Source organism: Drosophila hydei, unplaced genomic scaffold, assembly GCF_003285905.1.
Source record: "Drosophila hydei strain 15085-1641.00,03,60 unplaced genomic scaffold, DhydRS2 tig00008144-arrow-arrow-pilon, whole genome shotgun sequence".
Taxonomy (NCBI): domain Eukaryota; kingdom Metazoa; phylum Arthropoda; class Insecta; order Diptera; family Drosophilidae; genus Drosophila; species Drosophila hydei.
Genome location: NW_022045849.1, coordinates 1766588 through 1790925, shown reverse-complemented (window position 1 = coordinate 1790925; position 24338 = coordinate 1766588). Strand labels below are relative to the sequence as shown.

The 24338-nt window shown below is 44.2% G+C and overlaps 6 protein-coding genes across 7 annotated transcripts; 3 read left to right on the top strand and 3 right to left on the bottom strand.

The window, feature by feature from the left end:
- Positions 1–174: 174 nt before the first annotated feature.
- Positions 175–3306, bottom strand: LOC111593239 (ataxin-2 homolog; the record flags this gene model as incomplete). The annotated part of the gene is made up of 2 exons (XM_030225834.1): positions 175–1545; positions 1612–3306. Coding segments are annotated over 2 exons (2484 nt in total), but the record flags the coding sequence as incomplete, so codon positions are not given.
- Positions 3307–3826: 520 nt separating this feature from the next.
- Positions 3827–7060, top strand: LOC111593233 (programmed cell death 6-interacting protein). The gene is made up of 6 exons (XM_023305886.2): positions 3827–4280; positions 4523–4641; positions 4703–4984; positions 5042–6637; positions 6707–6874; positions 6936–7060. Exons 1-6 carry the CDS (start codon positions 4069–4071, stop codon positions 7052–7054), a joined length of 2496 nt encoding a protein of 831 aa, XP_023161654.2. The 5' UTR covers positions 3827–4068; the 3' UTR covers positions 7055–7060.
- Positions 7061–7272: 212 nt separating this feature from the next.
- Positions 7273–8508, bottom strand: LOC111593235 (HSPB1-associated protein 1). Its single transcript, XM_023305888.2, has one exon. It carries the CDS (start codon positions 8484–8486, stop codon positions 7281–7283), a length of 1206 nt encoding a protein of 401 aa, XP_023161656.2. The 5' UTR covers positions 8487–8508; the 3' UTR covers positions 7273–7280.
- A 2868-nt stretch (positions 8509–11376) lies between these two features.
- LOC111593226 lies at positions 11377–15896 on the bottom strand. Its single transcript, XM_030225833.1, has 4 exons — positions 15814–15896; positions 14010–14261; positions 13085–13403; positions 11377–11779 (listed from the first exon to the last, which is right to left on the bottom strand). The coding sequence occupies exons 1-4, from the start codon at positions 15894–15896 to the stop codon at positions 11393–11395; spliced, it is 1041 nt and encodes a 346-aa protein (XP_030081693.1). The 3' UTR covers positions 11377–11392.
- Positions 15897–16714: 818 nt separating this feature from the next.
- On the top strand, positions 16715–18244 carry LOC111593227. 2 transcript variants are annotated; one of them, XM_023305879.2, is made up of 4 exons: positions 16715–16848; positions 16906–17610; positions 17662–17775; positions 17847–18244. In XM_023305879.2, the coding sequence occupies exons 1-4, from the start codon at positions 16754–16756 to the stop codon at positions 17950–17952; spliced, it is 1020 nt and encodes a 339-aa protein (XP_023161647.2). In that variant the 5' UTR covers positions 16715–16753; the 3' UTR covers positions 17953–18244. The 2 variants fall into 2 exon arrangements, with proteins under 2 accessions (XP_023161647.2, XP_023161646.2); XM_023305878.2 differs by having other exon boundaries at positions 16716–16848; positions 17844–18244.
- Positions 18245–22392: 4148 nt separating this feature from the next.
- LOC111593228 (E3 ubiquitin-protein ligase RING1) lies at positions 22393–23958 on the top strand. The gene is made up of 2 exons (XM_023305880.2): positions 22393–23801; positions 23870–23958. Exons 1-2 carry the CDS (start codon positions 22512–22514, stop codon positions 23912–23914), a joined length of 1335 nt encoding a protein of 444 aa, XP_023161648.2. The 5' UTR covers positions 22393–22511; the 3' UTR covers positions 23915–23958.
- The last annotated feature ends 380 nt before the right edge of the window (positions 23959–24338 follow it).

Genomic DNA, 24338 nt, shown 5'->3' with positions numbered 1-24338 from the left:
AGTTTCAAAATTTAAATTTGATTTTAAATTTTGAAACTTTTTATTTATATTAATGAGTAAGGGTAAAAGTTTTTACTTAGATTAAAATAATGTTTAAATGAAAAGGTCCATATCTTATTTTCCTCTGCAAATCACAAATAACTTAAAATAGAAAATAATCATTATTTTTCGGGTTTGTTTTATGTGTTACAACGTTTATTGAAATTCAAATGTCCAATGATTAATTACAATTCACGATTAATCCAACTTCAAAATGCGACTATATATATATATATATATTTATGTATTTAGATTATAAGCGCCAGCGAGAGGACTCTGGTTAAAAATTCATTATACTTTCTATTACTAGATATATAGTATATATATGGTTTACTTGGAAAGCCTTACGCTGAACTCTGGGTGTAGTCGAAACGACGTTAGTTAGTTCGATTAAGTGCAACTATTCACTAATTACAAATGTGTGTGTGTGTGTGTGTGTCTGTGTGTGTGTGTTTATGTGTGCTCTAAAAAAAGGGCTGTGTTGGGCAATGATCACAGACCCTTTACTCTAAAGAGACAATCTCGTCAAAATCTTGGGGTTTAACGTGCCAGCTAGTGGGCACGATAGTAGCCAATCTGAGGCGGCAGCAAGGCGTAGCCACTGGACATGAGTTCTTCCTGGGTTTGATGGCTGCGCCCGCGACGCTGCTGCAACTGTAACTGCTGCTGCATATGCTGCTGCTGCTGCTGCTGTCGCGGATTGGCATAAACGTGCACTCATTCCTGCCCAGGAACCGCAGCCAGTTGACTAGTCTGGTCAATGGCTGCTGGCTGAGCAGCAGTTGAATTGCTATTGCTATCATCGCTGGCTGCCTCTCCTGCCGATGTGGGCGGCGGCTGGAAAGCCGGTCGCTGCACAAACATGTTGTCAATGATGTGATCAATGTTGTCGCCGCTGCCGCTGCCACTGCCGCTGGCACCCTCATCCGGTTTGACCGTACGCGTCTTATGCTTCTCGGATGGCGGTAGGATGGGTATTGCATTGGTGGGTCGTCGCTGGGGCAGCACAGCGGGGCGGGTGGTGGTCTGGGCCGGTGGCACGAAATATGTGGTGCCACCGACCGTATTGTAATTTTGGTGATAGGCCTGTCCGGCTTGCGTGGACGGTGGTGGCGCCGCCTGAGGCGCTGGCTGCGGAGCTACCGTGGCTGCTGATTGTGCCTGGGCATAGGCCACAGCCGCGGGCGTGGCCGGCAGATAAGCGCTATTGGCCGGATTCACATAGGGCGTCTGCGGCACAGACACAGGCACTGGCACCTGCACCGGCACTGGCACCTGCACCGGCACCGACTCGTAGTAGGGCGCACCCTGTACCTGTGGATAGGCAGCTGCTGGCGGCGCATGTTGCTTGGACTGAGGCGCTGCCACCGCTGTTGATGGTGCAGGGCCCAATTGCAATGTCTGCAGTTGCGCCTGCAGCTCCTGCTGCTGATAGGCAATCTGCATTAGCATATGAGGATCCTGAAGCATGAGCTGTGATTGCTGCTGCTGCTGCTGCTGTTGTTGCTGTTGTTGTTGTTGCTGCTGTTGCTGCAACTGCAATTGTTGCTGCATTTGCTGTTGCTGTTCCACCAGATGTTGCTGCTGCTGCTGCTGTTGTTGTTGTTGCTGCTGCTGCTGCGTGGCCTCGTGTTGACTGCGCCTCAGACTGGAATAGCGCTTGGGCCCATTGCGCTGCTCTGCGGGCAACTGTTGTTGCTGTTGCTGCTGCTGCTGTGCCAACTGCAACTGTTGTTGCTGCTGCTGCTGCTGCTGTTGTTGTTGGTTCTGTGCAGCTAACGAATGCATTTGTACGCTGCCCACATGGCTAGGATCGTTGCGCTGCTGCACCAGCTGCAAACGATGCGATAGACTCGATGCAACCAATGGCAGATGTTTCTGCTGCTGCTGCTGTTGATGTTGTTGCTGCTGTGGCTGCTGCTGCTGCTGCTGCTGTGGCTGCCTCTGTTGTTGTTGCGGTTGATGCTGCTGTTGTTGCTGCTGTTGCTGCTGCTGTTGCTGATGTGTTTGCATATCAATTATCTGCTTGGGGCCGCTGCCATTTGATCTGTTCACATGATAATCCCGCTCCCCGCGCTGCTCCACATAATCTCTTTGATCGCCGCGCCCATGCGAGGCACGATTTGACTTTTGTTTGAACTCCATGGCATTTTGTCGGCCGTTTGCATTATGGCCCCCGTTAGTACGTCCATAGTTACGTTGCTTGGGCTCACGTTCACGATCACGCGGCTCTTGTGATTTGCCTGGCATTGAGCCGGAGCCAGTGGCATGCTGCTTCTCATTGCCAACGCCAGCACCAGGAGCGGCCACATTATTGCGACGTTCGCCGCGATTTTCCTTCTCTTCACGCGATATGGAGCTGCGCGGTCGACGCACTTTGTTGTTGCTGCTGGACGCGCTGCCACGTTCGTTGAGCGCTGGAAAGTCCTGGGGCCGAGGTGGTTTACGCTCCTTGTTGCTGGCCTTTAGGTATGCCTGCTCATCTTCCCAGTTTCTGGAGTATTTGCTTGGTCCACGCCCATAACGTCGTCGTCGACGGGCACGCGGTGCTGCATCCTCATTACGTATATCATATCCATAGGATTGTAATAGCTCCGCCCGTGTTTTGGGCGCCTGCTCGCTGGCCTCGAAGCGATCGTGGGACCAACGATCACCTCCTGAAGCTGGCTGCCACTTCTTCATTGTTTTTGATGCCTGAGATATTGTTGGCGTCTGTCCAGCCGGTGTGGATCCTGTGGCAGTGTTGCCATTGGACACATCATCGCCAGTGGGCTCTACGCCTGGTGGGCATTGGCCCCCATCGCTGCCAATATCAATAATGCCATCGGCTTCAGTTTCGGCCGTACGGTCGTCGTGTTCATAAAAAGTGCCACGTTTTGGTATATACTGCGGATTGCTACGATCCTCATCGACTTTCTTCTGTGCCTCGCTATCGGCACCGCTGCGATCGAGACCATTGCCGCTCACGGTGCCACTGCCCAGTTCATCGTCGTCCTCATCCGTTTCGTCATCGTCCGATTCTGTTTCATCCTCGCTGTCGCTTTCATCGTCATCGTAATCACCCTCCAGATCACTGGCGGTGTCGTATTCGGAGTCATGGGGATGCGAATTGCTCGATGGCTCCTGTGTGGGCGAGGTGCCCAGATCTGCTGCGCTGCCGCTAGCTGTTCCTGTTTCATTGACGTTCAGCGATGAAGCAGGTATATCAGTCGCTGGTGCAGCTGTCATTTTTTCAACATCAGCCATCGCTAGGGGATTCTTCGATTTTTTTTATTTTCCCTTTACTTTTTTTTGCAGTTACTGCAAGTGTTTTTCCCCGATATTCGTGGTTAGCGCCTCCTTGCACACAACCACTGACACACGTAATTCACAGACGTTCCCTACTTATTTCTATGTTCAGTGCAAAAGGTTTGATTTAATGTTAAGATATTGACAGAAATTTCTTATTTTCACCCAGTTTTCTTCCACAACAACGCAATCAGAAAATAGAAAGTGTCTAGAGTTGACATGCTGTGTACGTATAAGGTAGAGTTGTCAGCTGGGCGGTGTTGAAATCAGTCACAATAATTAAAATAATGGCCGCTTTCTCAACAGACACCGGTAACATGACGCTTAACAGAGTAGCTTCGGACCTAGTCTTTAATTTGTGTTTAAGATCTACTATACAATGGATAAAAGTCAATATGTATTCTTGGCTTGCCAATTTGTATATATTGGTTGTGCAAAACAACAAGAGCTTAAAAATTTATAGGACATGACAAATCAAATTGCTTAAATTGTAAGCATACTTACTCCACAATTTTCAGAAGTGCTCCACACCGAAAAGGAATGTTCTACTATTAATAGCAGCGCGTCAAGCGGCGCTATTACTCACCCATTTGCCTACAAATTCGACAACACTGGCCGCAGCTGTTGATGAGATAGGGGCAGCGCACAAAAACGAAAAAAAAAAAACAAGTTTCCGTCTGCAAATTAAATTTTAATAGTGTTTCTTAAAAAATAAGTGAATTGCTGCAAATAACATTAAAAATGTCCAAACTACTGGGTGTGCCACTGAAGAAGCCGTCTGAGGTGGACATAATAAAGCCACTGAACAATCTAATACAAAGCACCTACAATGGAGCTAGTGCCGAGGAGAAGGCGCAGTATGCAGAGGCTGTAAATGAATTTTCAAAGCAACGCAATACAGCAATTTGGAAGTTTTTCGAAAAGTATGAGACATCGCTGGAAATCGTTTATGCGTAAGTGGGATTTACTTTCTTTTATAACACTTCCTGATAGCCGAACACACGGTCTGCAGTGTGCAATGACTCATAGCGGTTGATAGCAGTAGAGTAGCTGTAATTAGTCAAGTGTTGCAAGTGTGTGTGTGAGAGACAGAATAATAGAGAAAAAGAATCGGACGTAAACACAGGCATACAGCCGATGACGTCGTCTTTAATATAGCGCCGTTGGCGTTTGGTTTCACTTTTACTTACTTTAGCTACTACGATCAAATAACCGCATTGGAAACAAAGATATCCGCCAGTGAGCTGCAGATACCATTCAAGTGGAAGGATGCCTTCGATAAGGGTTCCATTTTCGGAGGCAAGATCAGTCTGAGTGAGTATTGCGACTGCTATGATGCCATAAGCAACCGGTTTAAACACGTTTCATCGCTCAGCTCATACCTCGCTGCAGTACGAGAAGGTATGCGTGCTCTTCAACATTGCTGCTTTGCAGAGCAGCGTGGCTGCCAGTCAGGAATTGGACACGGACGAAGGTCTCAAACTGGCCATAAAACTGTTGCAGCAGAGCGCTGGCATATACCAGTACTTGAAGGGTGCCACGCCCGCAGCTGTGCCCTCTGAACCGACTCCAGATTTGAGTCAGGATACACTAATTGTGCTGCAGGCCTTGATGATAGCACAGGCCCAAGAAGTGTTTATACTGAAGGCTATTAAAGGTAAAATGAATAAAATATAGATGGTTTTTATATACTAATAAGCTCATATTTGCGCAGACAATATGAAGGACCAAATCATAGCTAAACTGTGCTGCCAGGGCGAGGAGTTCTATGCCGATGTGCTGCGTGCCATGCAAAAGGAGTCGGTGCGCAGTCTTTGGGAGAAAGAATGGATACCCACAGTGGCTGGCAAGCAGGCGGGCTTCCATGCCCTAACTCAGTTGTACCAGAGCCTTGTGTGTCGCTCGGCCAAGAGGATTGGCGAAGAAATTGCCCGTCTGCGCAATGCCGTCGAACTGTTCAAAGCAGCGCAATCCCGCGGCGGCAACGATACCTATCTGGATGAGTACTTTAGTCGCGCTAAACGCAATCTCGCCGAGTCTACCAAGGACAATGAGTTTATTTACAATGAAATGATACCAGAGCTGAGCTCATTGGCCTCGCCCGGAAAAGCGCAACTGGCCAAGCCGCTGCCTTTGGCCGCGCCAATGGCTACAAACTTCAAGGACATCTTCAGCAGTCTGGTACCCGTTGAGTTGCATCGTGCGCTGACCGCTTCTGATATGCGCAAGAACGAGATTGTCAATACTGAAATCATGAAGCTGCGCGAGTCTACCCAAACCCTGAATGCGGTGTTGGCTAGCCTAAATCTGCCCGCTGCCGTGGAGACGACAGATGCCAATAGCGGCTTACCGCCATCGTTGCGCGAAAAGGCTAACGAGGTGCGTGAGAAGGGCGGAATAGAGCATTTGCAGACAATGCTAAAGGATTTGCCGGAGCTGCTCAATCGCAACCGAGAGATCTTGGATGAAACAGAACGGCTGCTGGATGAGGAGCGAGACTCGGATAATCAGCTGCGCGCACAGTTCAAAGAGCGCTGGACACGCATCAGCTCTGACAAGTTAACCGAAATGTTTCGTACCAATTCCAAGAAATACCGCGAGGTCATCACCAATGCCATCGAGGCCGATAAGGTGGTTCGCCAGAAGTTCGAAGCCAACCAGAAGGGTATTGAGCTGCTCTCAATGCCGCCGGAACAAATACAGCAATCGCTGCCATCGGCTAGCGGCAGTGTGGATCCCAACTGTTCCAGTGTGCAGCGTCTCAAGCATCTAATGGAAGCTGTTGAGACAATCAAGGCAGAGCGTGATGCTGTTGAATCGGAGCTAAAGTCGGCCACATTCAATATGAAGGATGACTTTCTCCTTGCTCTGCAAAAGGATGGTGCCATCGATGAGCCAGCCCTGTCGCTGTCACGCATTGGTCAGGTGCTAAGCCCATTGCAGGCTCAGGTTAAGGAAAGTGTGGAGCGCCAAACAACGTTAGTCGCTGACATACAGAGCGCCCATGGCACCTTCGTAGCCGAAACAGGCACCTGTGGCAGCTCTCGCGATACACTGTACCAGGAGCTGGCCACCGCCTACGACAGCTATATCGAGCTATCTGGCAATCTGCAGGAGGGCACCAAGTTCTACAATGACCTCACCCAGTTGTTGGTTGTGTTTCAGAATAAGATCAGCGATTTTGTGTTTGCACGTAAGACCGAAAAGGAGGAACTCCTCAAGGACTTGACCACCGAATCGAGTCGCCAGGCACCGCCGGCTACACCGGCTCTGCCATCACATTATGCCTCCACGTCGGGCAGCGGCAGCGGTGAGTTTGATCTTGTGTGGAATTTCCCGATGCATTACAAGTTAACTTTAATTTCCCCTTTACTTCTAGATATTCCAAATGTGCCTGCAACAGCTGCTGCTTCGAATGCTCCGTATCCAGCTCAGGTGCATATGCCCCTGCCTTATGGGGCCTCGGCAAATGTGCCGTATCCTACATATGTACCACCGCCCATGCCACAGAGCTTCAATCCCTATGCCACTCTGCCATATCCAGGCGGTGCGTATGCTTAGCTAACTTGGAAAGAAACGATTTTCGAATTTATATTTTCTATTTTTAGCACCCTATCAGTATGGTGGCTTCCCTCAGGGACCGGCACCCGGAAACTATGGCACATATCCCGGAAGTTTTGCTCATCAACATGGCGGCTATCCCAACCAGAAGCCACCCGGCTGGTAAACTGGCGAAATGCATCCAATTATCTCGCACTGTGTCTAGCCAGCGACTCGCATATTATGTTATTCATGAATTTAGATTCTATCTATGGCATTTAATGCTTCAATTCCTCCTACTCCTTCCCTCCCTTTCGGTTCCGCCTCAAATTCTGTTATGGAACATATATGAATGCTTATTGGATTTTTAATCTCATATATACGTGTATCACAATAAACGTTCCGTCTTAGCGCTATAATTTATCATCCAGATTGAATCGTCGGAAGAACTCCCTCTTGATGGACGCAATGCATCGAGGCGCGCACATGCTATTGATTAGCTGCTCCAACGTGGAGCTGATTATCGTATCCTCCTTCTGCTCGGACTTGCTTGCTCCACGTCGTTTAGCATTGTTAGTGAGCAGCTGTGTATACGCCTCCTTGGACATCACGTCCAGGGCACGCACACGCACTGGAACGCTGCCTACCAATTTTAATACCTCATTCTGAGTCAAATAGTCAGTATCCCACAGTCGTCGTTTACTGTCCAAGTTCTGCTTTAGTACGGCGTGTTCAAATTGACCAAAGAGCAAGCTGGCGGATTCGGCTATCTCATCCATCTGATTGGGATTCAAAAGATATTGCTTCAGTTCACCGCTTTCACCTTTCACAAAGCTCTCGACCACATGCTTGACTAGGAGCTCGTCCAGTGTCAGGTCTAGGTCATTTTTGAGCGGCACCCAATAGTTGACGCTCAATGACATCGCCACCGCCTCTACGTAGTGCCACCAGTGACGGGGCACAATCAGAACATCGCCCGGATGCAGCAGACAGTGATAGGCGTGCTCTTGGAACTGTTGGTAGTGTCGCAGATTATCCGGTGCGGGAGCATAGAAGTTCTCCAGGCAGTAAACACTGGACTCTTCGTAGGGTATCCGAGTGCTTTGCAGTGGAGTCTCGGGTGGAAAGAGTAGCCACGACTTGCTGCCATATGCCTGCACCACTATGTTCACGCCGTACGTATCGTAGTGGCACGGTGTATTGGCACAGTCGGAGCCCAGCCACAGGCTGTAGTCGTTCTGGTGTTCCGCAAAGCCAAAGCATTTGAAATCGATGCCGCTCAAGCAACTGACTGGGATTTCCTGTGCACGTACATATTGATAGGCCGCCCACTCTGTTTGCTGCTTGTCTGCATTTGTTGTGAAATTATTTAGAAATTGCTGCATTGTCATCTTTACGTGTCTTCTCTTGCGCTCCCATTGCGGCGTCTGGCAGTCTGCGACGGGCATGCTCTCGAATGTCGGCAGAGAGGCGACGCTGGCGTCCTGGTCATACCGGGTGCACCACTGCAGCAACGACTCGTCAAAACATTCCCAGTTAAGGGGAAAATCAGGCAATACTAAAGGTTCATGTGTGTTGAGGATAATGTCGCGTAATTGGGAGCTCAAATTTGAGGCCATATAGTTAATTTTGCTGTGATAAGAATCGATAACTACTAATCGACAGCGCCAGTGGCAGCTCTGTTAAGCTAAGCAGCGCCATCTATTGCCAACTAGATTGCGCCACACTGGCTGTTAGATTTGAATTCCAATTTGAATTTTAGCTGCTGCATTTTGCGCGCAATTCAATAATGCGGCCAAAGTAAGTGCCACAAGCAACTTGTCAATTTCAACTAGATTATCTATTGAGCGGTTGAGCGACAGTTAATAAGCTTTGTCTGCACACGTTCGTATGCTACACAGCAAATTAATAAGCAATCGCGAAACTTATGTAAATACAATTAAGTGAAATGTTATTTTAATTAGTGCACATTTCGGTATTACATAATTGCAATCAAGATTGCGTGTAAAACAAGTTCTCGCAAATCAAGTTGTAGTCACCAATGCCTCCTCGCACGCAAACCAAACGACGCCCGTTACTGATTGCTTCTGCTGTCGCTGCCGCATATCGTGGTCATGGTTCCTAGGACTTGGTTGGTCTAAGCAACACTTTGAGATAATTATTTTGATATGACAGGCGGAAATGGAATGGCGTTAACAAGTTGCTGCGCTGATATCAAGAAGCTTAACTTGTTGTTTGCAGATTGGTTTTACTTAGCTTTGCCTTATGCCCCATGCCACATTTATCCCAATGAGTGTTATCTGACTGCAATGTGGCATCTGTGATGGCCAGATCTAACTGTTGTCAACGCCGCGGCAGCCGCGGGCCAAGCTGCGCTTTGCATTCTGGAATGCCATTAGGCAGATGAATCAATGCAGCCGAGCTCTCAACCTATTAAGTTGCCGACCGGGCGGCAGCAGTCGTCATAAATGTGATTTATGTCTCACATTGTGATTCTCTTTCAGTTTTTGCACACAAAACAACGAGTCATTAAGTCTACTTAAGATGGGCACGCAATGCGCCAGCCACAAATTCAGCTACAGCTACAGAGACACACACTCGGGTGAAAAGTTCAATGTACGTGAGTCAGCGGCGATGGAAAAGCATAAGCCCGACCAGACCGGGCCAGGCCAAGCCAAGCCATGAAAACAATTATGCGGCAAAGTCCCCAATAACAACACAAAAAAAATGCCAAGCACGCAGAGCGGGTGTGACTGACTGCCTGATACTCTGTCCAGAGAGCTAGGTGACGTATAATCTGTATACTCGATATAGCTAAAGAGGTTAGTCTTCTAGGCATATTCGTACGTCTCTGCAGTGGCCTAAGCGCAGTGATCTCATGATCAATCAAAGCTTAATGTAAGCCTCTGTATACCCTACGCAGCTAAATTAGTTTATTATTTATACAAATCGATATTCCAATTTTGTTCTGAAAGCATAACTTCGAGCTCAGAGCAGCCAAAGTCACCCAAAACTAGATTCCTTTGATGATATCGATTCTAATTTTGTATAATTAATAGATAGATATTAACAGATATATCATAGATCTATTATATAAAACCTTGCATACGAGCATCCAGTTTTCACAAGCAACCCCATAGACCCGCTTAGACTACACTAAAACAGTGTATAATTAGATCTCTTATAAGCAACACTTCGCACAGTAATTTACTTAACAAATGATACCCAATATACCCGCTTTGGCTACACTAAAGCAGTGTATAATGAGCCCCAAAATCAAGCCGATTATTTATGCGCCACTTGCGTAGGTGCGCCTATCCCGACTTTTTGTCGTCTGTGAACATATCATTGTTATTATTATTATTATTATTAATGTTGCTTATTGCTGCGTACGCACCTTCAGCTGTATGTGTGTGTGTGTGAGTGTGTGTAGCTTGAGCTTTTTATCTGCCAAACGAGAAATTGCGCATGCCTCGCTTCCGTTTCCAGGCGAGTGCGCATATCAAGCTCAGGGCTTAGCGGGCGCACTCCCAGGCTTACAAGCTCAAGCTCAGACTCAACCTGAATCTCGATCTCAATTGTTCAGTTCCACTTCTCGTATAATTAGCAAAACAAAAAATTCCTAACAAAATTGCACACGTTACGCTGTTTGAGCAGCTGCGCGCAGACAGCCAAAAAAAAAACAAGAAAAGATTTTGGCATTCTATCAGATACTTTATTTCTATCTGTATCTGAAGGTATACATGTAATATAATGTATCTGTGCAGGTCTATATATGTATGCTTCTCTAAACTATTTTGCAGCTTTATCTCTGCATGCATATCCTTATCTGCCTCTGTAGCTACATCTATATCTGAAGCATATGTATCTATAAATGTATCTATATCTGTATCTGTATTTGTCTCTGCATCTCTAACTGCATCTGTCCTATGTAAGTATCTGTATCTGCATTTTAGTACTGTTTATCTTTATCTGTATTTGTATCTGTATCTGTATCTGTGTCTCTCTACTATACATGTATCTGTATCTGTACCTGTGCATCTGCAATTGTATCACTAGGTTTATAAGTTTGTTGAGCTGCTCTCACTCTCCCGGAACGTGTTCGCGCTGCTTATATTTGCTTTTTGAATAAATTGAGCTATTCATGTGAATAGGTTTTTGTTTTAAATCAGTCGTATTTATTTGTTTAAACAGATTCGTGCATGCACTTAAATATACGAGAAGCTGATTATTTGTTAATAAATAAATTCCAGTTGATTGTTTAGTCACAGTTGCAAACCATTTGAATTTTGCTTACAATTTGCAGGAATTGGACGGAAATGCTTGAAAAGAAATGCAGTCCACATGTGACTGGAATATTAAGTCATATATATATATATATATTTAAATATACATATATATATAATATAGAGTACATACATTTAAAAATAAAACACTATAATTAGCAAATGCCCTCACCACAGTCTTATAGATGCATGCCGAGCTTAATTGGCATTGGATAGCTGAAAAAGTGAAAGTAAAAATCTTATGATATGATATTTTGATAGAACTGCGGCTTCGTCTGGTGCTCCTTGATCACGTAGAGCCCTTTGGGCTTGCCATTGCCGGCAAAGTATTTGTGGAAGCTTTGCTTGTTGACCACCTGCGAGGGTGCATAGTATGTGGGCGACTTTTGCTTCAGCGATTTCCTGTACTTGGATTTGCCGCTGCCCGCTGTAAAGGACTTCTCGATCGTGTCATTCTCCCAGGGTTTACGCCATGTCGGTATCTTCTCAATGTCCAGCAGACGATTGCGATCCGCCGCTGAGACGTGCGCAAAATGCGGATTCTTTTGCAGCGCCTGCTTCAGCACAGGCAGATTCCAATGATAGATACGAGCCGGTCGTCCATTCGAGCTAAACGGAAATGAAACCTGCAATGCGTCATGGGTATTGATTAGATGCGTACAGCCATAACATTTCTGTTAGCAGTAACTCTGCGACTAGCAGCAGCATTAACAGTGGCAGTACTAGTAACAGTATGAGTATTAACAGTAATGCTGTAACGACTGCAAGAGTAACAGCATTTAAAATAACATAGCAGTAACATTAACATAATCATTAGCTACAGCTCTGGAACTCGAAATGTGTTATGTAATATGTTTACATAAGCTGTACACAGAACATATAAACTAACATTAGCAATAACAGTTACTGTAACATTAACATTCCACATGCCTCGGACTATAAGTCATGTATATTGATAAGCTGCATATATATATACCAATTATATTTAAATTAATGTTAACAGTAACAGTAACTGTTGCATTAGCATTAGCCATATCTGTTGGTGGCTTTTGGCCAAACGCCATAAATTAGTCAACGAGTGTCTCCTAACAAATTGCATTTTTAATTGAAGTTGGTTAATGGCCCATGGCTTGCATATTTATTTAAAGCTGGAGCCGTGAGAGCGTAATAATTTTTATGCCTGCCGCATACAACAACATTGACATTGACACAGCAGCGGCAGCGGCAGCAGCAGCAACAGCAACAGCAGCAACAACAACTGCAACTGCAACTGAATTTGCAATGGCATCTTCCATGGGTATATAAATAGCTGAGACTGTGGAGTAGCTGTCACTGGCTTTGCCACTGCCACAATAATGTCTGGAAGCTGTGCCCGAAGTTGGTAACTCGGTCGCCAGTTGGACGTGCATGTGTGCTTTAGCTATTTATACCCTGTAGCTCGATACACAATTGGCATATTGATTGGCATATCGATAACAGCAACAGGATTGGAGACGGCGATAGTTAGAGAATTCAAATTTCTTTACTCAAAGCTATCGATAGCTGCAGTCATTAGGTCGATAAGTAGATAAGGATGTATTGACTATACGTCAGCTTTTGCTGGGTATCTTATGGTCGCGCCGCCTGCAATATAGCACTCTTACTTATTTGTTGTCTATATGGGTGAGCCATGACTGCAGCAGTCGACGAAATGCAATGGCCCACATGGGTAATCCATTTTCAGCTCGGCCCCTGTCTGGATGTGTGTGTGTGTGAGTTTGTATGTGTTTGCTTTTTGCAATTTGTTTTGTGCACATGCGCGCGCGATGCTTATCAACTGTTGGCCAGACCAAACCCGACCAGGCCAGGCCCGAAGAAGCGATATTAGAGCCAGTTCTTTACATTGTTGTTGTTTTTTTTTTTTTGGCGTAACCTAATGGAATCCCGTTTACCTTTTTCCCGTTAGTTTTCAACGCCGACGCCTCGCTGGCCTGCGCTGGCATGTTGGGTGCGTTGTCATGGATGCCGTTGCTCATTTGATGAGACTTCTCTGGCTGCTGCTGTTGTTGTTTCTTCTGCTCCTGCTGTTGCCCCTTGACAGCATCCAGTGTATTCCGCACGCTGTTGGGCCCTGTGTAGTAGTGCAGATTTGGCGGCAATTTGATGATGAACATGTGTGAATCATCCCGCGATGCATGACGTCGTGATTCAACAGCCAAGCGTTTCCGGTTATGGCTATTCGGCGCCTTCACCTTCACAAAGCCCAGTTTGCTGCAAGTGCAATACACAGAGAGAAAACGTTGACATACATAGACATATATAGTTCGAGTTGCTAAGCTATTTTATTAAATTCAATGATTGTTAAAATAGGCTACCAGATGAAATTAACAATTTGGTATTAATTAGTGCCAAAATCAAAAGTTTTGTGAGAAATTGTGTTAATGACAGAGCTGCCAGACTGGCCATTCATAGTCCTTTTTAAATATAAAATTGGCATAAAGAAAAGCGTTGCCAGAAATTGGAAGAAAGCGATCAGTTCGCCATTTTTGAATATTAAAAACTTCATGGACGCAGTAGATTTCAATTTTATTACAAGTGCCAGGCACAGTGAAAAACCATTTATATATATTTAGATAGCAAAAGGGGGCTGCCTCTGTCTGTCTATCTGCCCGTCCAGTAAGCCCTAAACGTTTACCATGAATATATCATAATATAATTTATGATCGCACAGACACGCCAGCTAAACACAGACGTGCGCAACAGTTGCAGTTGCTGTTGTTGTTGTTGTTGTTCTTGTTCTTTGGCACTAGACACGTTGCATTAATTAAGCCCAAAATGAGCTTGAGCGCTCCCTTCAAACCTCTTATCGTTACTCACCTGAGCATCTTCTTGTTGAGTGCATGTGTTCGTCTTTTCAGTTGTTTTTGTTGCATAGCTGGTACAACATCGCTCTGGCTGCCCCGCAGCTGCAACTGTTGTGGCAACTGTTGCTGCTGGTATTTGTCCTGCCTTCTGATTTTATACGTATGCGTGGCATCCTTGGCAAGCGCTGTAGAGGAGTTGCTCCCGCTACCGCTGCTGCTGCTGCCCGCCTGTGCCGCAGCAGCCAAGCAAAGGAAGCAACAGAAACTGCAAAATAAAAACTCATTTTATGGTCTGTCTTTTTATTTGCTAGTATTTTTGGATTTTATGTGCGAAATTCTATAAGGGATTAAGCGTGGTGCACTACACATATCTCAGGGGTTCAGGGTCAATCAAGCGTCAGTGCCTGCCACATTCGATGGGCCGTTGTAATCCAAGTCAAGAGCCAAGAGAATGCATTTTGAGCTGAATTTAAGAAGCGGCCAACCTTTTGAAATTTTAAACCCGGCGAACGAACGAACGGGCCAGCCGACCAGCCAGCGACTGACAATTGGCCAAAGGGTGCATGCCAGAGATGTGCGCGTGTCACGAAAGTGAAGTCAGAAGCTTGCACGATTTATGTTTTTATTAACTATATTGATTGAATGAGCATATTTAGAGTTTTTGTTTATTTTATATTATATTTAATGTTAGAAACTTTAGATTTTTGATTTCATTTCGTGATTTCTTATTGATAATTTGATACGTGCTCCGCTCTAATGCATGCAACAAAGTTCTAATGCTCTCGTTGTTGTTGCCCACCAATAATAAGGAAGAAAACGCAAAGAAAAGCGTCTAAAAATGCAAATGAGCACGTACACACACACACACACACACACATACACTAACGCTAGTCAATTACAATGTATTATATGTGTGTAAAATGAATAGCTGAGAAAACGGGCATAGACGAAAGTCACATGCGCTACGGTTCAGTGGAGGGGTGTGAGAGAATTTCACTTGCAAGCAACAACAAAAACAACAAAAAGCTGCCGATACAGCGAAAGACAGAGAGGAAGAGAGAATTGGCAATATAACGGTCTGGCAGAATGCTCCAGAAAATCATTAGGCTGTGCCAATATCGATGTCTTCACAGCGTCAAAAGTTATTGACCGACTAAGCAGTTGGCCATTTTACAGGGCCAAGCAGCAAATTATACTGGACACATACATACATACATACATTTATGTATGCGGGCATATATTGACGAAGTTTTATGCATCAAATGTAACCGAAGGCGACCACAGCGTAGCGACGTGCCTGGCATTTGGCAGTGGGTCCCAAGACAAGACTTAGCCTGAAGACACACACACACACACACTCACACATAATGCATGCAACGTTCTATGCGCAAAGAAAAAAATTTAAAGTAAAAAACTGTTTATCACAGCAGTGTCGCAGTTTAAATGCCCTTACAAAGATTTATGACTAAGAAACTATTTTGGATTTTAAAGCTGCCAGACTGCTAAGCAATGCGTACTTGGCTTTACAAATTGGTATAAATTAGCTCTTAAAATTTGCCAACACAGCAGCTAGACAACTGGCATAAATTTACATGGATATTGCTGAGGCTGCCAGACTGCCAAGTTTTTGAAGAGGGCAGGCATAAAACTGATATAAATTCAAACTGTTATAAAACTTATCGAAGTTGTAACAGTCGAGTTCCAAAAGTTATCAATAATATAACCAACTAAGTTACTTAGCTATGATGCTCGGAAGTAAGAGTGTACAAGTAGTTTTGAGCGAAGCTGGCATAAATTGTGAGTCAAGACTTAAAAACCAATGCGCCCCCCAGGCGGGATTAGAGGCTGCCGCCTCTGATTGATGCTTGAGCAGGGGCAAGTCGTTGACTCTGCAGAACATGGCCCGGGCATATGGCACGACACTGCGCTTCCTCCAATTGCAATGCCAGCAGTCAAATCAAATTGTATTCCAATCGACACGTATTTAGCACTGACCACCAATTGCCAACCCAACCAAGGGCAGGTTTCCCCGTTGAAGGATTGAGTTGATAAATTGAAAAATAATCGAATGCAGTTCGCAGACAACAGATGTGGCATATGTGAATTATTAATGCAACCAGCCAGAGCACAAAGGAGTCCCCGCGGCTAAACGAAAACGAGAAAGAAGCCACAACAACAGCTAACAAAAAAATAAAAATAAAAAACAACCAAAAACAACGAACAACACAAAGTTTGCGTGTTCGAAAAGACAAATTCGCAAAGGGCTGCGTGTCAAAATTGAACAGATTTGTGGCCAGACGCAGACACAACTCAGTCGATTGGCTTTTTAATTTAACACACAGTAAAAAATGTCGAAAAAATACCGTAAAATAAAAATATGACACAGCTCAGATACCCTTAGATACTGCATTTAAGCGTATTTAAAGCTTAAAGAGCAAAGGAGTCGAGACATTTTTCGGTTGAAAACTCCAACAGGAATATAGGAGGCTTAACCAGATCTGTCAACAGCAAAAGGACGAAAATATACCAAGTTTCACAGAGTTAAAGCTAGGGTTATACATATGTATAGCTTCGCTTATTGAATTCAGGATATACCAATTGGAACAATTAGCTTAAGCATTTATTATTTATTAGCTTTAATTTATGTTTAGTTGGGAACACAAAATTTGTTAATTTTATGTTCAAATTTTACAAAATATAGTTTTTTTTTAGCTTTTATTTATTATCGAAATTAATATTTTTTGTTTGTTTTTAGCCATGTTTAAGGTAGATTTAAAGGCCTTGCTCCAGTTGTCTATGTCGACGGAGGGTCCATTGCTGCAACACAAGCGCATTAAGTGCGACAAAGGGAGGTGAGCTTTAGGAGTTACTAACCTAGTGATAACTGCTCTATTGACAGCCTCTGTTAGCTATATGCTCTGCTATGTGCTGCAGGACGGTTACCTGACGATAAGACAGGCGAAAGTCATACGAAGAGGTTGGCGCTCCAAGCGACTGCTGCGCCAGATGAGGATGGCGCGAGCCTGCGTTGCTGACACACAGTCGACCATCGACATAATGGAAGCGTCTCCCAGTACAAAGGAGGCAGATAGTCAAACAACTGTGATTCGATACTCGCATTGCACTGTGGATACGATGGATCTAAGTCTGATGATCTCCAGGCAGCAGCAGACGCTTATACAACTCTTCAACTCCGCCAGTTGCCAGACAAAGCATCTCCAGATGGAGACGCGTTCCACGCAGATGGTGCTGGAGCTGAAGTCCAGGTGGACAGAGACAGAGGTCATGCCCATTGCGACGACTATGAGAAGCACTCAGACATTGTGCGTAACCCGCCGCCAGGATAACTTCACGCAAACAGATTTCTCAAGCATGTCGGACCACAAGAGGCAGGGGGAGGAGAGAGTGTTTCAGCTGCAGGAGCGTATAGTTAATTTGCTATTGCGATCTGTGAATAACCAGAGCAATCTGTTGCTTAACAGCGTTGAATCCATCAATCAGCTGGTGGAGTTCAAGCAGTTGGAATTGGTAAAGCAAAGACTGGAAAAGGCACAGGCACAGGATGCAGCCAAGCAGGCTGAGATGCTCAAGCCGAAGCAAAGGCACTCGAAAAGGTAGGACAATGTCATGCACTAAAAGCCGATTCACTGCACTCGCCTTCACAGGCTGAACAAACGGTTGCATTGCAACAAGTTCAGGATCTGGGCCAGGCCAGCAGCCAAGTCCAGCAAGCAGCTACAGATGCAGGCACACACCCAAACCGAGCGAACGATCACAGAGTAGGTAACACTGATAATACCCAATAAATCATATATACATATATATGTATATATGTATATACCCGCAGCAGCACGCAAACGGAGCAGTTGATGGAGAAGCCAGTGGTCCTCTTGGCGGTGGCTGCCACGCAAACAGATCGGCTCAAAGGACTCTCTTGGCTGCGCATAAGCAACTGAAGCTGCATACTTTCATACATACAAATTTATACATATACATATTTACTTACCATAGCCAGCGCCAGTTGGTAGCTGCTTTTATTGTTGTTATTTCTGTGATTGTTTTTGTTCTTGTTGCACTCATTGTGATTAACATAAAATGTTGTACTTGAAAATGTATGCTTAATAGCGCATCGCTTGATGGCGCCAAAGTTGGGCACTATGTTAATTTAACAGTGCACTGTTAATCGTGATTTACAGTTCTTTATTTGATGCACTTGTGTTAGCCGCAGACACGTCCGCACGCGACAATAACTTGCCAAAGACTGAATGGCCAGCGCCCAAGTGGCCAACGTTTTGGCTTCGGGTTTTGGGTTTGAGGCTTCGGCTGCTGGAACTTCGGCTCTTTTGTTTGCTCGCTGTTTGTTGCTGCTGCTGTCGGTATGCAAAAAGCCAACAAACAACAATAAGAAAGTCACGCTTAACGACTGTGACTGAGACTTAGTCCCAGGGTCTAGGCTGGACAGTGGAAAACAAACAGCAACAAAAACCAAAACTAAAAACATAAAAAAAATAAAGCACATGCAAGTGCGCTGCGACGTGGTGGGGGAACCGGCTGCAGTTGCGGGAGTTTGGCTGGCATAGACAAAAGAATAAAGCATGGCTGCCGAAAAGGCGTCTGCCTTTGGCTCGGGCGTGGTGTGAACGTGGGACAAACTCTCTGGACAGCCTAGCAGCGGGAGATTGAGTCCTGCTGTTGTTACTCTTGCCACTCACTCACTTGTTCGCTGATTGATTGTTATCCCGCACAAGCACGCCCTCTATCTGCAAAAAACAAAAACACATTGCAAGCACAGTTAGCTGCGAGCCTGGCGAAAATTAAATACTCTTATAAATACCTACATACGAGGGGAGTCTACGAAATTGTCAAGTTAAATAATATAAAATATTTTAAATCAGTTTTTTATTTATTTTTTATCTTTGCGTACTCTATGAATCCTAACCGAAGTATACAAGTCTTCGCATACATACTCCTATATGCTTCAGAGCTGTCCACATCGTGACAAATTTATAATACCCTTGCTATGAAAAATAAGAAAAGGGTTGCACTTTAATTGAGATTTATTTATGGCCTCGCCAAAGGCAAAGCCCCAGTGAAAGACAAAGGCAAAGAGCGCTTCATAATAATGAGCCAAACACGCGCTGTGGCTCACTCGACCTGGCAATATTTGGACAACAGACCAAACAATTGAAAAGTCCAATTGTTAAATACCCTGTATATGCTTTGGAAAGTGGATGAATGTTGATTATATGTTGTCTGTAGCAAGAATGCTGAAGCAACAATAAAATATGTTAAGACATGGATTTTATCATTTTCACACGATAAGAATTTGGATTTGTATAGCTCAAGAATTATAGCTGTATAGTTAGTAATGTATATTATAATTGAGGAATATTGATAATTTTCTTCTAAAGACGCCTCCTGCTTATACGTCAAATTATTGTACAGTTATTTGTTAAGCTACACTAGAGTAAGACATGAACAATGTTTGTTAACCATGCATTCTGGCTGTAACAATGATTGACTGAAGGATACCCTGTACACATTCTATAAAGCAGTAAGCTGGACTGGAGGACTGAGTAGTCTCTAGTCGTGCAGCTCTCTTGCTTCAGTGTATGGTTGCTTGTTATGTGGTTGTTGCTATTATTATTGTTCTGTGGTGGCAAGCTTTTCAACTTCAGGTTTGGTTTGAAAATTGGGCGGGCAGCTTGCCCAGCTCGTTATTGTCAAATTGTTGGCCAAGTGCTCGAACAGATTGTATGCACTCGCTCTGCATATGTATGTGTCTGTGTCTCTCTCTCTCTCTCTCTCTCTCTCTGTGTGTGTATGGGTGGGTGCCGCTATGAGACCGTCTCTGTCGCTGACATGCCAACTGTATGTCTAGCTGGCCTGGAATGCACTCTACAGTTGCATTCACACAAAAATTGAATTGAATTGATTTGGAGCAGAGGCTAAGGATTTAGCCTGCGACTAGGGTTAAGTGCCATGTTGCCCACTCTATACTCTATACTCTAGCTGCGCACTCTACAATTTCAGCAGCAAAGCGAACAAATTGGTCTGGTCTCAGACGCGGTCATGTTCGGACGCTTTTACGCTAGTTATGCTCAATTATGCATTCGTAAAATTTCGAATGGCGAACTTCAAATCCAAGCCAAAACTTTCACTTTACCCAACAATGGCGCAGACATCGAGAAGAAAAACTGCTGAGAGAACGTTTTAATCGGGCATTAATGGCCGCCTAATATTCGCTCATTTATGGACAAATACATAAATCAATTAGATATCGGTGTAACTCTAACGGAGATCTTTGCTTAGTGATGTTCAAGTTTTCGATTTAGATTAAACGATAGATATCGATATAATATTGAAAGCAATCTCCAGAGCAGAATTAAGAATTTTAAATATATGAAGATAGTCCAATCTTTACTTTTAATAGACTCAAGTCTATAAGCAAGGGCAAAATTTGATATTCTAACTTAAATAGTCGGTCAACAAGTAACACTATATACTCCTCTTTGACTACATAAACGGTGCATGCTGCAAAAAATGACCAAAAAATAAACAAAATGGCGCAGACAAAGCACAGCCAAAAACATCTAAAAGAGGAAGCAGAAAGGTTTCGTGCTTCCGGTCTTGCGCCGAATGATTGAGGCACAGAAGAGACAAAAGCTCTCCTTCTCCAAGAAGATATGTGAACAGAAATATGGAAAGTAGAAAAATTGCATTCAAACAGCAACAGGAATAAAAATAAAAGGAAGACAAATACAGAGAGAGAGAGAGAAAGAGAAGGCAATTTGAATGGAGTTTCGAGTGCCTAGTTGACCGAAGACGAACGTCATGCATTGTCATTAACAACTAGCCATAAATAAGACATAAAATACACAGCAAAGAATGTGTTCTAACTAATCTGTAAGCATGATCGGCGTCGAGATACTCTATGTACACCATGTATTAAAGCATGTATGTACACTTATGTACTAAACCAATCAAATGAATTATATTTTAGCTTAGGTATTTCCTAATACTGTTAAGAATGCCATTTAATTTTAAGGAAAAATATATCTACAATTTATAGTCCTAAGCAACCAACGACCTAACATAGCCTATGACTACCAATAGGTTTGTTCACAGGGTATTTAAGCCATGCCCCTTTCAATGGAGTACCAAACGTTTAGTTGCAAATTTTAACAAGAGGCTGCCAATGATTAATGTCAATAAAACGCAAACTCAGCTTGGGAATGCTAGAAGCGAAGTCTCTCGCTGCTGCAACTTGAAAGTAGGAAGCGTTGGCATTTGGTCAGCATTTGGGTCATGAACCTGTGGCTTGGCTGGAATCGAGAACAGGGCACAGATCCTCAAGCGTCGTGTGGGTGCAATGGTTCAATTGGTGTCGAGAGGCCGCTCGTCGATAAATGGAAAATGTCCGGGATGCAGTTGCTGATGATGATGATGATGATTGGCAGTAAGACAGAGAAAATCTCTAGGCACGCCTACACGTACCGCTCATTAGCTATGCCCCTTAATGAGGCATTTAAAAGGTGCAATGCGGGCCTTGGCATTAGCGAGCATTGGCCATGTCAGTTGACAAATGTCTTTACTTGTCACGCGCTTAAATGTCCAGCAATGCGGCGCCTCATATACACTCAAAATAACATTTAACACAAAAAAAACTGGATGTTCTTTGCTAGAATAGCATTTATAAAAATTTAAATAGGATAAAAATTAAGGAAAAAATTATATATATAATATGTAATTATTTATAAAACTGTTAGTAGTTTTTTCCAATTTAATAAATAGTTTTAAATTGTTATCAAAATTTCTTACACTGTAAATATGTATACATTGCATATGCACATTAGCTAACTGCTACGTCACTTGGGCTTGGAACGCATGCACAGCCGCAATTTAACATGACAGGCGATTGAGTTGGAGAAAAGTCAGTCTGACGCAGCGACTATGCTTTGCCATGGATGACTGGAAAACCCATTGGCTGGGAATAAAGTGTCTGAAGCATGCGAGTTAAGAGACACTAGCAAGCAGTGCATCAATTTGGCAATTGGCACAAATTCCAGGCGACAGCAATTTAGTTAACGGCTATACGATATTTAAGCCATATTTGGCGCGATTCTGTCAAATGTTTAAAGGAATGCAGCGCACTTGAGTGACGCCTGTCAATCAAGCATGACAGCAGCTGGAGTGTTGACGCATTGTCAAATTGTGTTTGTATATGAAAGCTATGCAATTAGCTATAAAGAAAACTCCCAGAAAATGCCGCGCAGCAGGTCCAGAATCTGCACACATGCAAACATGCAAACAAAAATACATATATACACAATAGTTAAGCACTTGCAGTGTTGCCACACAGTTAAATGATTGCGATAGTATCGCTGTTAGCCTTCTTATTCGATAACATATCTTCGATGGTAAACAAACGCTAAGCAACACAGCTATCGAATAAACGCAAAGTTAAGTGAAAAATTTTGTGAAAACGAAAAAGAAAAGAAAATTAAGTGAGAGGATGGCCTCGCTGGAACCAACGCAAAATAAAACGTGGGATCTATCCCTGTACGAGCTGCAGCGCAAGCCTCAAGAAATAATCACAGATAGCACAGAAATAGCCGTCTCACCGCGCAGCTTGCACAGCGAATTAATGTGTCCCATTTGCCTGGACATGCTAAAGAAGACGATGACCACCAAAGAGTGCTTGCATCGGTTCTGCTCGGATTGCATTGTGACTGCATTGCGTTCCGGCAACAAGGAGTGCCCCACTTGTCGCAAAAAACTTGTGTCCAAGCGTTCGCTCCGTGCCGATCCGAACTTTGACTTACTCATATCGAAAATATATCCTAGTCGCGAGGAATACGAAGCTTCGCAAGAAAAAATTATGGCCAAATTCAACCCAACACAATCGCAAAAGGCGCTCGTCAACTCCATCAATGAGGGCATCAAGCTGCAATCGCAGAATCGCCCGCAACGCTTCCGCACCAACAAGGGAGGCGGCGGGGGTGGTGCTGCTGCCAATAATAATGGAGGTGCGATCGCTGGAAATGCTAATCGTGCTGTCAATACGCACGATACTGCGTCCAATGACAGCAACAGCAATACGAATGGCAATGACCGTGAGTCACGGGACGCAGCTGGAGCAACTGGAGCTGCTGCACCTGCTGCTCCAGCCGCAGCAGCAACTACAACACCCGTCAGCACCAGCAGCAGCAGTAGCAACAACACAACCACTAACACCACCACCACACAGGTTGCGACAACGGCGGGTACATCAGGCGCCAGCACTTCATCGAATCGCATGCAAGTGGATGATGCATCAAATCCGCCTTCGGTGCGCAGCACGCCATCTCCGGTTCCATCAAATTCGAGCAGTACGAAGCCGAAACGTGCTATGTCTGTCATGACATCGGAGCGTTCGGAGGAATCAGAATCGGACTCACAAATGGATTGCCGAACAGAGGGCGATTCGAATATCGATACCGAAGGCGAGGGCAACGGCGAACTGGGCATCAATGATGAAATCGAACTAGTCTTCAAGCCACATCCCACAGAAATGTCCGCCGATAATCAGCTAATCCGTGCGCTCAAAGACAACTGCATACGGTACATCAAGACGACAGCGAACGCCACTGTCGATCATCTCAGCAAGTATCTTGCAATACGTCTGACACTCGACCTGGGCGCCGATCTGCCAGAAGCTTGTCGTCTGCTCAACTTTTGCATCTATGTGGCACCACAACCGCAGCAGTTGGTCATCTTGAATGGCAACCAGACGCTGCATCAGGTCAATGACAAATTCTGGAAGGTAAGTTCCATAAACTAAACCGATAAACTAAACCATAAACTAATCCTAATTTCATTTCAATTTGGCAGGTTAACAAACCCATGGAAATGTATTACTCGTGGAAGAAGACCTAAAGCGTTACCTTGCCTAGTTCAAAGCATTTTAGTTATTAAGCATTCAAATATAAATATATATATATATATATTCTCCTATATATAAATATATATATGTTTAGTTTAATCTTTTATGTGCTTAACAAGAATATATATGTATAGAAGTACAACAGAAAATTCTAGGTGTATGTGAAAACAAAGTAAAATCTTTATTCCTTAACTTGATTTTAAGCTAGAGCAGTAAACGATATCCAAAATATAGTGATATATATATATATATATATATATATATATATATCATCTAAAAACGATTATGAAGACTCTCGAACTGTCTATTTCCATGTTCCCTTTATCATTACTAAGTTACACTCTTATATGAGCGTGATAGAGTATTGTCGAAAACTGATTAGATGAGGATGGAGAGAGAAGTACGTCGGCCGATTGG

Coding starts and splice junctions, on each gene's coding strand:
- LOC111593233 (XM_023305886.2), top strand. CDS start 4,069: ATGTCCAAACTACTGGGTGTGCCACTGAAGAAGCCGTCTGAGGTGGAC. Junction 4,281..4,522: donor TCGCTGGAAATCGTTTATGC/GTAAGTGGGATT, acceptor TACTTACTTTAG/CTACTACGATCAAATAACCG. Junction 4,985..5,041: donor TATACTGAAGGCTATTAAAG/GTAAAATGAATA, acceptor ATATTTGCGCAG/ACAATATGAAGGACCAAATC.
- LOC111593235 (XM_023305888.2), bottom strand. CDS start 8,486: ATGGCCTCAAATTTGAGCTCCCAATTACGCGACATTATCCTCAACACA.
- LOC111593226 (XM_030225833.1), bottom strand. CDS start 15,896: ATGTTCTGCAGAGTCAACGACTTGCCCCTGCTCAAGCATCAATCAGAG. Junction 14,262..15,813: donor CCCGCCTGGGGGGCGCATTG/GTTTTTAAGTCT, acceptor TTTATTTTGCAG/TTTCTGTTGCTTCCTTTGCT. Junction 13,404..14,009: donor CTCAACAAGAAGATGCTCAG/GTGAGTAACGAT, acceptor TTGCACTTGCAG/CAAACTGGGCTTTGTGAAGG.
- LOC111593227 (XM_023305878.2), top strand. CDS start 16,754: ATGTTTAAGGTAGATTTAAAGGCCTTGCTCCAGTTGTCTATGTCGACG. Junction 17,611..17,661: donor AAGCAAAGGCACTCGAAAAG/GTAGGACAATGT, acceptor TCGCCTTCACAG/GCTGAACAAACGGTTGCATT. Junction 17,776..17,843: donor ACCGAGCGAACGATCACAGA/GTAGGTAACACT, acceptor ATATACCCGCAG/CAGCACGCAAACGGAGCAGT.
- LOC111593228 (XM_023305880.2), top strand. CDS start 22,512: ATGGCCTCGCTGGAACCAACGCAAAATAAAACGTGGGATCTATCCCTG. Junction 23,802..23,869: donor TCAATGACAAATTCTGGAAG/GTAAGTTCCATA, acceptor TCAATTTGGCAG/GTTAACAAACCCATGGAAAT.